Source organism: Castanea sativa, chromosome 10, assembly GCF_040712315.1.
Source record: "Castanea sativa cultivar Marrone di Chiusa Pesio chromosome 10, ASM4071231v1".
NCBI classification, from domain to species: Eukaryota; Viridiplantae; Streptophyta; class Magnoliopsida; order Fagales; family Fagaceae; genus Castanea; species Castanea sativa.
The window spans coordinates 18,062,705-18,076,712 of NC_134022.1; the positions used below are offsets into that span (position 1 = coordinate 18,062,705).

The 14,008-nt window shown below is 36.5% G+C and overlaps 1 protein-coding gene across 1 annotated transcript; it reads left to right on the forward strand.

Annotated features, from left to right (window-relative positions):
• Positions 1-4,004: 4,004 nt before the first annotated feature.
• LOC142612148 (uncharacterized) lies at positions 4,005-5,985 on the forward strand. The gene is made up of 3 exons (XM_075784267.1): positions 4,005-4,304; positions 5,444-5,752; positions 5,797-5,985. The coding sequence occupies exons 1-3, from the start codon at positions 4,005-4,007 to the stop codon at positions 5,983-5,985; spliced, it is 798 nt and encodes a 265-aa protein (XP_075640382.1).
• Positions 5,986-14,008: the final 8,023 nt, after the last annotated feature.

The window sequence follows — 14,008 nt, forward strand, 5'->3', positions numbered from 1 at the left end:
GTACTCAAGGATAAGATGTAGTAATTTACAATGTGGCAGTCTACATTTATGACTTTGTGTTACTACGAATATTTTATGAAGGGGTTGTATGTATAATAAAGTATTGGGATATAATTTATTAATAAGGCCTAGAGTGCAATTATATTTATATAGTGGTATTAAATATAATTAATGGTAACTTTGGACTTGTCAAGAGTTGACGGAAAAGCCCAAGGCCCATTGGAGCTAGTGTCTTATTGGTCCATTTTGGTCCCACTCCAAGCCACACACTAAAACCCAATTGGAAAGGCCTAATAGGCCAGCCCAATTAGATAATCAGTTAGTTATAAAGGGAGAAACATACAGAATTTTTGTTAGTGAAAAAAGAGAAATAAGAAACGGTGTGTGTGAGAGAGTGTGAGACACACTTTCATTCTCCCTTTGAAAACTGATTGAGAGACCACACATCTTGGGCGTAAAGTGGAATTGGAGTGAAGATTAAAAGTGTTCCCAAGTGCTTCTAATCTTTGTTTTGAATTTCTCCACACCAAGGTACGCTATCTTGTTCTTAAATTCTGAAATTTACATAGTGCACGTTATCAAACATGAATGAAATAGATCCTTATTTGTTGCTTCCGCTATGTGTTTTGTATGAGATACAAAGCTAGAATTTTTCCTTCAATTAGTCTAAAGGTACCGTCACTCACAGGGTACTACACTTGGAAAGAGAGATGAAGCAGATGAAAAAAGTCATGGAAGAGATGAAGGACTCCATGACCTTGCCACAGGACTGACTCTCCCTTCATCGTGTCCATCACAAGTCACCCCCTACCCTCCAAGTTCAAAATGCCCACCTTGGACTCGTATGATGGAACACAGAATCCTTGTGATCACATTGCCACATTCAAGACTATCATGCATCTTCAAGGTGTTCTAGATGAAATCATGTGCAGAGCATTACCTACCACGTTGAAAGGCCCGACCAGAGTATGGTTTGGTAAACTACCACCAAATACCATAACTTCGTTCCAAGAGTTAAGTAAGTTGTTTGTCAACGACTTTTTCTGAGGCCAAAGGCATAAGCGTTCCTCGCCTAGTTTTCTGAACATAGAACAAGGAGAAAATGAGAGCCTGCATACTTTCATCAGTCACTTTAACAGGAAGGCCCTATTGGTAGACAAGATGGACGACAAAATTTTCTTGGTAGCCTTCTACAATGGAGTCAATTCAGATTTGTCCATCCATAAGCTATATGATCAAGAGCCACAGACGATGGCTGAGTTGATACATTTAGCCCAAAGTTTTATGAATGCTAAAGATGCAATTATTGGTAAGAAAAAGAAGAAGGCTACACGAGTGAAAAATGGTTATGTACACAATCCAAAGCAGGGTGCTCATCTAAAGAAGACCAAAAAAGGGTAGAAAAAGGATTGTGATGGCAAGAAGGCGAGATCTTCCTCAGGATGATACTCCAACTACACTCCCTTAAATAACTTACTTGACCAAGTGCTGATGCGGATTAAGGACGACCCGTCCTTGAAATGGCCAGAAAAGATGAAAGGAGATCCTAGTAAAAGGAACAAAAGTAAGTGTTTTCATTTCCACAAAACCATGGACATGACGCAGACAAGTGTTTTGACTTGAAGTAGCAAATTGAGATTCTCATTAAGCAAGGAAAGTTGAAAAACTTCCTTGGATGAGATCACAAGGATGAAAGGCAATCATTCAAAGGCAAAGCTGAAGAAATGGTACATCAACCATTTGGAGAAATAAGGGTCATTGTAGGAGGAATGTCAACCGGACGCTTGTCCAAAGCCAAGAAGGCTCACCTACGGGTAGTTCAAAATGTTCAACTTACTAGCCACCCACCAAAGACATCTGGAGAGGATGAACCTATCATTGCTTTTACAGTTGAAGATGCAAAATGATTACATCATCCCCATGATGAAGCAATTGTTATTACTCTGACAATTGCAAATTATACAACTGGAAGGGTGTTGATAGACAATGGAAGTTCAGCGGATATCCTCTACTACCCAGCCAAGGGAATTGATTAGCAAACCACAAGAGAATAAAACTAAAATAATAAAGCTTGATTGAGGAGATTTTTGATGGTTTAGTAAAGTTAATTTAAATTGAGAGAAAATAACAACATATTAAGATGCTAAGGTTTAGAGATCCACACATAACACATCTATTGGTAGTCTTAACAATATTTTTTTTATAACTCAACTAAATTCATATGAAGGATGATCTTAGTCGGATGATTTAACAATAAAAACTTTAGAATTAATTGTCTAAGGTAGTTTAATGAATTTGATTTCTTTTAGGCAAAACAAAACTAGTGAATTAGTTCGTAGAGAATACTAAGCCTTTAACGTGCCCTGAGTCTACGATAAATCAAAGAATTATACAGAACTAAACACTTTTCTAAATGAGTAAATCAATAAAAAAACATAATAACATAGGCATTAAAATCAATAAATAATTGTTAAGAACATACCAATAAATTGTTGGGTTTTACCCCTTACTTTAGCAAGGCTTCTTACAAGCCATAACACAAATAAAACTCTAAAATTGTAAAGAAACTTTAAGAAAACCTAAATTATGTTCTACGGAAGCTCTCTCTTGAATTTTTCCCTAAAGAGCCTTTAAATAGGTCAAGGAATCCTATTACAAGTTAAATTCCTGTTTGGAGAAAATCCCAGGTTTTTAGACTTCACTTAACTGACGTTTTCGGCCCATTTAACTTCAGAATTCAGACTTTTGGTAAACTATAAAGTTGTAGCCCTTTAAGATAAATTTCTAGACCACCTTGAATCATCTCGATTAGATATCTGACCCAAGATTTATGCTCCAAATACTAACTGGTGCGCAGGCTGGAATCCTAATCCGAATTGGACTTGGATTTGGATTTGGTGCAAATTATCTTTGATTCCTTGCTCCAATTGGACTCGAATTAATTGGGTTGGCCTTCTTTGACTTCATCATGGCCCTTGTAAAAGTAAATTTCATTATTCTTCTTTGCACAAATCCACTTATTTAGTTTCATTATCCTACAAAAGACAAATTCACGCATTAAAATTCAATTAAGCACAAAATTGATTATTTAGCATTATTCCAAAACCAACTATAAAATACATGAATTAACTCAAAATAAGTATGATAACGCTTTCTAATAATGATATAAATATGCAAGATTAAGCTATTGTTAAACAAAGACCTGCCCGAGATTGATACAGATATAGTGCAGCATTGCATTCCAACAGATCCAACCATGAAGTCGGTTAAGCAAAAGTTGAGAAGAATGAAGCCAGAGTGGACTCTTAAGATCAAAGAAGAGGTTGAGAAACAATACAATGCAGGATTCCTGAGAGTGGTCAATTATCTAGAATGGTTAGCTAATATGGTTCCTATACCAAAGAAGGATGGGAAAGTGAGAATGTGTGAAGACTTCCAAGATCTGAATAAGGCTAGCCCAAAAGATGATTTTCCCATGCCTCACATTGATATTCTGATTGATAACACAGCAGGACATGCCTTGCTATCATTTATGGATGGTTTTTTAGTGTACAATCAGATAAAGATGGCTCTGGAAGATATGGAAAAAACTTCCTTCATTACTCTTTGGGGGATGTATTGCTACAGGGTCATGTCATTCGGCCTTCAGAATGTTGGTGCTACTTATCAACGTGCAACCACCATTTTGTTGCACGATTTGATCCACAAAGAAGTAGAAGTTTATGTTGATGGCATGATAGTGAAGTAAAAAATCCAATACTACAAGTTTGTGGAAGTTGTTTGAAAGAATCCAATACTACAAGTTGCGATTGAATCCAAAGAAGAGCACTTTTGGCATCACACCAGGAAAGCTGTTGGGGTTTATGGTAAGTCAGAGGGGAATTGAAGTTGATCCTGACAAACTCAAAGCAATCATAGAGATGAAGCCTCCTAGGACTAAGAAGAAGATCTGAGAATTTTTAGGGAGGATACAATATATCAGCAGATTCATAGCCCAACTCACCATGATATGCGAGCCACTTTTCCGATTGCTCAAGAAGGAAGCTCCCACAGTATGGAATGAACAATGTCAAGAAGATTTTGAAAAGATTAAGAATTATCTGATGAAGCCACCAATACTAGTTCCACCAATACCTGAAAAGCCATTATTGTTGTATCTCACAACTACAGATACAACAATTGGGGCTTTGCTTGCTCAGTATTTAGAAGAGACTAGAAAGGAGAATGCGATTTACTACATTGACAAGAAGATGTTGGCCTATGAAGAGAAGTACTCACCACTCAGGAAGACATGTGTAGCATTTGTATGGGCAACTTGAAAACTCATACACTATCTGCTTGCTTTCAAGGTCTTATTGATTGCAAGAATGGACCCTTTGAAATATCTAAGAAAAGCCTATACAAGATGGGAAGAAAACTAAATGGGTTTTGTGATAGGCCAAAAATGTATTGACCCCTTGTGAATTAATTAGGTTCAATTATATGCAACGAGCATGGTAGCACAAACAAATCACCAAATAACTAATAAGCAGAAAAAATTAAATGACACGGTGATTTGTTTACGAATGGGGAAAACTTACACGGCAAAAACCCCATCGGGTGATTTTAAGGTCACCACTCCCAAGAATTCACTATTATCAAAACAAGCGGTTACAAGTAAAGGAATCCCAATACCTTATGCCAACCTACAGTTGAACCCTTAGCCCAATTCCCAATTGGACTTGTTTTGTAATGACAATCTCTCCTTGTATTGCATAGCTCCCAGTACGTGATTAACCAAAAGATGCGCGGATCCCAGTATGCGACTTGATCACCAACATGAGAAGTATGTTGACTGCAAAGTTCTTCTATTCATCAACTGATGAAGATTACGAAGTTGCTTGGTCACAAAACCCTACGGTGTACAAACACAGCAGCTTCTTCAAGAATTAGGGCAAACTAGGTTTCCGATCACACTCGAGGAATTATGCTCTTGTGCAATTGTGCTCCCTAATGTGTAACCTGATACCGCCCTTAAAATAACCTTTATATATGTTTAGGGTTGTGAGAAAAAAAGCCCAAACATATACTTACAAATTGAATGAAAAAAAAGCCCTAGAAAACTGAGTTTGATAAATCTCGATAGATAGCCATCTATCGAGCTAGTTGTCAAGCCACGGGCTTCAGTAGCTTTTAAACCTCGATAGATGCTAGCTATCGAGCTTTAAAATCCAGCACTTCATTACTTGATTCTTGGAAAGACTTGCATGGCTTTAATACTTGGACTTGAACTCTTGTTCATTGAAGTATTAAACACATCCTAGATCTACCCAATTACAAGTAAAGTTCATTTTGTCAAAGGATTAGCCAATACATAAGATGTTGACATATGTTCCTAACATCCAATTACATATGTCCTAACATTTTGCTTCTATCAGAATTTGATATTAAATATGTGACTTAGAAGTCTGTAAAGGGGAGAGCAATTGCTGATCACTTAGCCCATTGTTCACTTGAAGAAGCTGAAGAAATCCAAGGAGACTTTCTAGATGAGGATATCATGGGGATTGAGGTAGAATCATGGAAGATGTATTTTGATGGAGCAACTAATCAAAATGGGAATGGCATTGGAGTTCTTTTAATTTTTCTAAAAAGGACACACATTCCATTCTCTGGTAGGCTCCACTTTCCTGCCACTAATAATGCCACTGAATACGAAGCTTGCATTATGGGGTTACAAGCGACCTTAGGCCTTGGAGTGAAGGAGTTGGAAGTATATGGTGATTCAGCCTTGATAATTTCTCAAATTCAAAATAGATGGAGATCAAGGAAGAAAGTTTGATGCCTTATCAAGAATGTCTCCAGAAGTGGGCCTCGAAATTCAGAAAGATCCAGTACCAATATGTGCCAAGAATGCAGAATCAGATTGCAGATGCTTTAGCAACAATGACATCCATGATGAATGGGCCAAAGGAAGATGAAGCTCGACCAGTAATGGTGGAATAAAAAGAAGAGCCGGTTTATTGCAAGTCAATAGAAGAAAATGAGGGAATGAATAGAGAAGGTGAATGGTATTCATGTTAGGATGTGTGTCCTTAAATCCTATTGTATGATGCTATGTATTTTATTATGTATGACTTAATGTTGTGTTTAATAAAGTTGTTTTATTATTATCTAAAAATAATGGTAACATGAATATTGGGATATTATCATATAATCCATGAGATGCATTATATGTGATTTATGTGATTTAGTCACAGAAGATTTAAATCACAAGTTCCTTATAAACTCAAAATGTAGTTCGTAGTCGGTGATGAAAATTGGGCATTTCATCAGCGAAGACTATAACATATCAACTAAGATGATTTGTCTTGATCATAGAAATGGAGATTTCTAATTGGTATGTTGATATGTTTTAAGAGTTAAAACATATTAAACTGGACTGTGTGACATTTATTATTCTTCCAACGACTGTCAAATGAATAATAAACTCACGACTTATATTTGCCTGAACTCTTAATTTTGAGAGAATAATGGGCTTGATCATGAGGTGTAGGTTGATTTGATATATCAGGAGTGAGATCTAGAGTAACGATCAAAACCTCAATATGTTGGGCAACCACATTTAATGTTGATGGAACATATATTCTCAAGATGGAATTCATAGTCTCTTAACAGAGATACAAAATATTCTCTTGAGATAAGATTAATGAGTTTGTTATTCAGAGAGTTAGGCCTAACCACTTTAGTAAGAAGTTACTAAAGTATATATTTATGGAATTGGATTTCATAAATATATAATAAATAACATTAAATGATTAAACCGGGTACTCAAGAATAAGATGTAGTAATCTACAAAGTGACAGTCTTCTTTCATGACTTTGTACTACTACGAATATTTTATGAAGGGGTTGCATGTACAATAAAGTCTTGGGATATAATTTATAGATAAGGCCTAGAGTGCAACTATATTTATATAGTGGTATTAAATATAGTTAATGGTAACTTTGGAATTGTCAAGAGTTGACAGAAAAGCCCAAGGCCCATTGGAGCTAGTGTCTTATTGGTCCTTTTTGGTCCCACTCCAAGCCACACACTTAAGCCCAATTGAAAAGGCCCAAAAGGCCAGCCCAATTAGATAATCAGTTAGATACAAAGGGAGATATATATATATATATATATATATATATAGAATTTTCAGTAGAGAATTTTGGAAGAACACTATTGTGAAGTGGTGCATGTTAGTGTTAGACACTTTGACATTTCTCCCTTTGGAACTGATTGAGAGACCACACATCTTGGGCGTTAGTGGAATTGGAGTGAAGATTGAAAGTGTTCCCAAGCGATTTTGATCTTCGATTTTGAAATTTACCGCTCCAAGGTACACTCTCTTATTCTCAAATTCTGAAACTTACATAGTGCATGTTAACTTTTATGAATGAAGTAGATCCGTTATTTTTCCGCTGCGCACATGCATATTTCCATCAATTCAGACATTCTACAGTACCTCAAGGATGGGACATACCCAAAGTCTGTAGACAAGAATGACCAATTGACTATCAGAAAGTTGATGGACTTAGATGCAAACCCTTTTACTGAGCCAACCAACATGGACCAATTGAAGAAATACCACGTTTGAGGTGGTAGTTTGAAAACACCACGTCTGAAATGGTTATAAATTATGTTATTTCCCTTTCAAGGTTTGGTTAAATAAAAATAAATAAAAAATAAAACCAAAAAGGTAGGTTGAAAACCTGAAAGGGCAATGTATGCAAAAGGAGAGTAAAAACAATAGAGTGAAAGAGCCTGCTAGGTTGAAAACCCCAAAGGGCGGCCTAGGCAAAAGTTAAGGCAAAAAAAAAAAAAAAAAACTACGTGATGATCTAATCCTTCTACCAAGGAGGTACATGGGCAACCATATATTGGTCAGGTCACAAGTTCCCCAAACCCACCATGTACCCATTAAGCCAAAAAAAAAAAAAAAACTATTTTCAAAATTCAACCATTCCATTAGACTATGCCATTACACAAAATCCAAAAACCAAACCTCAACCAAACCCTAAAAAAAACCAAACCCTAAACAGAACCCTAAACCTGAAAGTCCTAAATAATTCTTAAACCTAAAAGTTTCACATCAACTTTTAAGATAAACTTGTTTAAAGACAAAAAATAAGAAGATTATTTTTTCTTCAGTCTTTTCTCCTTTGGTTGTTCATTGATTCCATCTGTGCTAGGTACTTTGTCATATTTGTCCCTCCTTTTAAAATCTTAGTTGTTAGCCTTATGTCTTTCTCAGTTGTCTTGAAGAAATTTTTTTCTCTGGCAACCATGTCAGCCTCCTTGTCCGCAATATTTTTCACCAGCTAGTTAGAATAGTTTGTGTTCATCCTTTGAAAGTGAACCTTAACAAAAGATTGATCCACCCAGTCAGCCATCTCCAAGCCCAGCAACATGTTCCTTATAGAATTAAGATTTGTCTACACATAAGTGAAATGTTTTCTTCGTTTTCCACCAGACATTCCCTACTCATATTGGAATTGCCTCAAGAGTCTATTTGCCTTATAGAAAGTTGCCCTCCTGTATCCAACTATAAAGATGTGGTCTAATCTCGGCGACCACAACAAAGGAGGTGGGCACATCCACCAATAACAATTCTATCGAATTGTGACACTGGATTTCTTGTTCAAAAATTTCACCTAGTCGCTTTCTGTTTGACACTCGGTTTTAAGGACAATCCACCTGAGGAAATTGCCAGGTTCATAATCTACAACAGTAGGTGTGGCAATCATATCCAGTCTTTCCATCAACCATATCTACAAAGTTGAGGGACTCCCAAGAAAGTTTTGTGGCTCTCCACCATGAAATACAGAGTCCAATCCTAAAAGAGTTTCTTCAAAGATCAAAGAAGTAGGATTATCACCACCCTTAACTTGACTCTTAGTGCCTATGGCTCGAGCATCCATAAAACTGGGCCTTCCAAAGCAATGCGAAAATTCCCCCACGAAGCAAAGAGCTAAGCCAAAGTTTTTCTACATGGTGTCTGTCACTCCATAAGTACGCTTGTTAATGAGTCTTGAAACAACTGCATAAAGATTCATCATGTGGCTTTCAATCATGCTACTAGTAACTAAAGTAGGAAGTCCTAGAGCAGCAGATAAAATCTCCCTATGTTTGGGATAACAAGAAATTGATACAGATTTCTTGTCAGGATCATAACCCAAAATAGCTGAAAATTCTTCAATTATGGGACAAAGTTCAGCAGTTTTAAACCGGAATACATGGTCTTCAACATCTCAGAACTTCATGGCAACATGGAGAAAATCCCACTTGATATTGACATTCCTCAAAGCCTTGATTACCTCTAGCTTGTAGGCTGTAAAATTGGTCTTGGTGCTAAAATCAAAGCTACGAACCCATCTATTGATATCATGAGTGGTTGAACGAGGAAAATTTTGATTGTTAGCCATGGATAACTCCTTCTTGCGATTATTTTTTCTTGATAACTTTGATGCAAAAATTTGTTTGCAGGATAGATGCTAAAATAAGCTACCTCAGTCCTTAATTAGGTTTAAATAAGTTTCAAGAGTTTGTATCTGACTAGGAAAGTGTTTCGTGGTCTCAAACGGAGAAAATATTTTTCAAAAAACTTAAAAACACAAAAAAATGCATTGGAAAAGCACAAGGAATCGGCCTAAAATTGGGTGTGCCTGTCGGCACCTTAAATTGCCAATCAGCACTCTAGGGCACTTTTGGGGTCTGTTTTGACTCCGGTTTTTACTCAAAAAAATAAATAAATTGTGCAATAAAATCTCTAAAAATTTACATGAATTGTCAAATTGGGGCATTTAGACATGCCTTGTCCATTTTTTTTTAAAAATAAAAAATAAAAAACACCTACATCATTGTTTTCAAAAAATGAAAGGGGGAAGAGAAAATTAATCAAATCAAGATTTTTCAAAGTCATGCATTCATCTCTTAAACAAGGGGCATTCGGCTATGCCTTATCCCCTCTTTCTAGAACAAGTAAAAATCACTCATTCCTTTTCAAAAAAAAAAAAATGATCTTTAAAAAGAGGATATTAATCATAAGGTAAATTAATTTAAATTAATTTTTGTCAAGTGTTTGTCATGCATGTTACAACATCTCATTCAACATCATGCAAAAAAGTGTATATTGGTCATTAGAGTCTAGAAGACCAGACTCTGTCTGGGCGGGGTGCCTAACACTTTCCCATTTCGTAACTTAGCCCCCAAGCTTAGGATTTTTGAATAGGCAGATTAGTGTTTTGTCTTTTAATGGCGACTCCACACCACTACCCAAAAGAGATGTGCCCCTACAAGCACCCAAATCTCTTTTTAAGAGGACCTAAATTTTACCCCCGATCTTTCACAATTTGAATTCCCTAAAAAGCACTAACTACTAGAATGTCCCATGTTTATGGACGATGTCATGAACGAAGTCCTTTTTTATATAAAGCAATTTAAATTCCCTAAAAAAGAACTAGGTACTGACATGAATGATGTCTATGGACGATGTTATGTACAAAGCTTTCTATTGTCTATGAACAATGTTATGTACAAAGCTTTCTATTGTATAAAAAAGCAGTTGGAATTTTCTAGCTCAAGTGTTGATGATTCTCTATGAAACTAAAGTCCATACAAAGTTAAAGATGTCTAAAATCTCTGGACGCAGAGATGTATCGCCATGAGCCATCCTTAGACGAGGAAAAGGCAAACTATTATAAAACCTTAAGGTAAAAATATAAGTACAAAGGGTAGGAACACACCTCCCAGTACACGTCCAATAACATAGGATGAAGAAAGGGATGCATGAAACATGCAAGGAATTTCTATGGATGACATATGTCCAAACCACTGAGTAATCCAAACTATGGACGAGAAGGAAAACTTAGCCAATTAAAAATTCCAAAGATAAGTCCAAGATAACGACGAGGAAAATATTTAGCCATTCCAAGGTAAAAGTCTGAATTATGGATGAAAAATACTTGGGAATTAAAATTGTCTACATAAAAAAGAACATACATTCAAATATGGATGGAAATGTATTCATAAATAAAATTAAAGGTATATGACCATCGTCCAAAAACCTTTTTAAGTAATAAGCCTAGAAAAGGCAATTGTATGAGACCCCATCCTGAAACATGGATGGGGTAATGTACTTGAAGAAATTTAAATAGTCCAAAACAACAAACCTCTAAAATAAAAAGCAAATAAAGAAAAATAAATTTTGCTTGAAATTAAATTTACGGGGATAAACCACTGGGGGCATCGCCTTTAGACTTTGAGTTGTCCTTAGTAGGACAAGGAGTAGAAGCATCGTCCTCGATATTCGCATCCTCTGATTTCATTTAAACTAAGGAACTCTCAGTTGTAGTATGGAGCTTGATGGAGTCAAAGTCCACCCCAAGAAATGACTCAGGGGCATCCATATGAAAATCCTTGAAGCCCACAACATAGTTCTCGTCCAAGAGGTTGGTGAACTCCTAGGACGACTTGAATTCCTTAATCACTTCATCTCTGGATTTACTCAAGGACGATCTAAGCTCGTCATTCTGCTTCTGAAGGTGATCTAGACGAGTATCTTTCTCCACTATATCCATCCTCAACTGCTAAGCTAGGTTCTTTAACTCTTTAACCTTGGCTTCTAGCTTCATCCTCTCCCCCGCCCTACAGCTTGATTCTTTCTCCATGTCATGAAGCTTTACCTCAAGCCTAACCCTATCCTTATCTAGCTCATAGGCTTGCCTAGATGCCGCCATAAATTTAGACATGGCCTGTATCAGAAACATGGACATGAGATAAAAGGGATAAAGCTTAATTCTTTAAAAGGCTAAGGACGAGTTAAAATACCTTGAAGAGGTCATGAATTGTGTATCGTTCAAACTCCTTCACGGTCATGTCATAGCAGATGGCAATGTCCCTATTAGTCACTGCCTGCATAAATTTGTCCCAGACAAGACCTTCACTTCTAAGGAAGGTCATTGGGCTACTGTTAGTAGGGCCAACAGAAGGAGACTTAGATGGGTCTACGTCACGACACGTGAGAGAAGCATCAACTTTGGACTTAGCCACAGGAATGGCATGGTTAAGAACCACGACAAGGGTGACAGATGGCATCGAAGAGTCAACCTACAGCTTCTTGTTGCCTCGACGGCTGAGGAGAATACTCGTGTCCAATCTCTTGGACACCGTTTTCCTTTTTCCAATGAGGTTGGAGGGATAAGCTTCATGGTGGATGAAACGGGAGGACGAGTGTGGTCAATTGCCTTATCCCCAAACTGTACAACCTCGTCACCAACCTTGCCTTTCCCTTTGTTCTCTTTCATGGTTGCCATTCCCATAAAAAGAGAGAGAGACTTGTTAAAATCTAAGCGGATTAACTAGCTAAAATGCAGTAAAATGAATAACTTATGTCTACGGGTGGTAAGCTCGTGGGCAAGTGCTTCTTCTGTAGGCTCGGGTCCAAGTCTCCAACTCGCTAGACGACGGAGTGCCACTATGTTATGATTAGTACCCTTAAATCCTATTGTATGATGCTATGTATGTTATTATGTATGACTTAATGTTGTGATTAATAAAGTTGTTTTATTATAATATAAAATAATGGTAACATGAATATTCGGACATTATTATATAGTCCATGAGATGCATAGTATGTGATTTATGTGATTTAATCACAGAAGATATAAGTCACAAGTTCTTTGTAAACTCCGAATTTTAGTTCGTAGTCGGCGATGAAATTGGGCGTTTCATCTGCGAAGACTATAACATATCAACTAAGATGATTTGTCTTGATCATGGAAGTGAAAACTTCTAGTTGATGTGTTGATATGTTTTAAGAGTTAAGACATATTGAACTGGATCGCTGTGAGATTTATTATTCTCCTAACGACTGTCAATTGAATAATAAATCTCACGACTTCTATTTGCATGAACTCTTAATCTTGAGAGGATAATGGACCTGATCATGAAATGTAGGTTGTTTTGATATATCAGGAGTGAGATCTAAGGTAACGGTCAAAACCTCAGTATATTGGGCAGCCACATTTAGTGTTGATGGAACATGTATTCTCAAGATAGAATTCATAGTCTCTTAACGGAGATATAAAATATTCCCTTGAGATAAGTTTAATGGGTTCAGTTATTCAGAGAGTTAGGCCTAACCACTTTGGTAAGAAGATACTAAAGTATATATTTATGAGATTGGATTTCATAAATATATGTTGAATAATTTTAAAGGATTAAACCGGGTACTCAAGAATAATATGTAGTAATTTACAAAGTGGTAGTCCATATTCATGACTTTGTATTACTACAAATATTTTATGAAGAGATTACATGTACAATAAAGTCTTGGGATATAATTTATAGATAAGGCCTAGAGTGCAACTATATTTATATAGTGGTATTAAATATAGTTAATGGTAACTTTGGACATGTCAAGAGTTGACAGAAAAGCCCAAGGCTCATTGGAGCTAGTGTCTTATTGATCCATTTTGGTCCCACTCCAAGCCACATACTTAAGCCCAATTGGAAAGGCCCAAAAGGCCAGCCCAATTAGATAATCAGTTAGATACAAAGGGAGAAATATACAGAATTTTCTGTAGAGATTTATGTATGAGACATATGTGAGAGTAAGACATTCTATCATTCTCCCTTTGAAACTGATTGAGAGACCACATATCTTGGGCGTAAAGTGGAATTGGAGTGAAGATTAAAAGTATTCCCAAGTGCTTCCGATCTTTGTTTTGAAATTCACCACACCAAGGTACGCTCTCTTGTTCTTAAATTCTGAAACTTACATAGTGCATGTTATCGATTGTGAATGAAGTAGATCCGTTAAATTTCCGCTGCATATGTTTTGTATGAGATGCAAACCATGTTTAATCCTACACACTAAAAGTGAAAAGTCCTATTTGTGAAAGAGCATGTGCTACGACGTAAATAATGCTCCTAAATGCAGGATTGTTGTGAAAAAATAACTAGGTAAGTTCGAGGTCGAATCCAC

What these genes read in the sequence shown, in the direction of transcription:
- LOC142612148 (XM_075784267.1), top strand. Translation starts at nt 4,005, where the DNA reads ATGATATGCGAGCCACTTTTCCGATTGCTCAAGAAGGAAGCTCCCACA. An exon ending in GGAAGACATGTGTAGCATTT is followed by an intron (nt 4,305 to 5,443) that starts GTATGGGCAACT and finishes TATGTGACTTAG; the next exon opens with AAGTCTGTAAAGGGGAGAGC. An exon ending in TTGGAGTGAAGGAGTTGGAA is followed by an intron (nt 5,753 to 5,796) that starts GTATATGGTGAT and finishes AATTCAAAATAG; the next exon opens with ATGGAGATCAAGGAAGAAAG.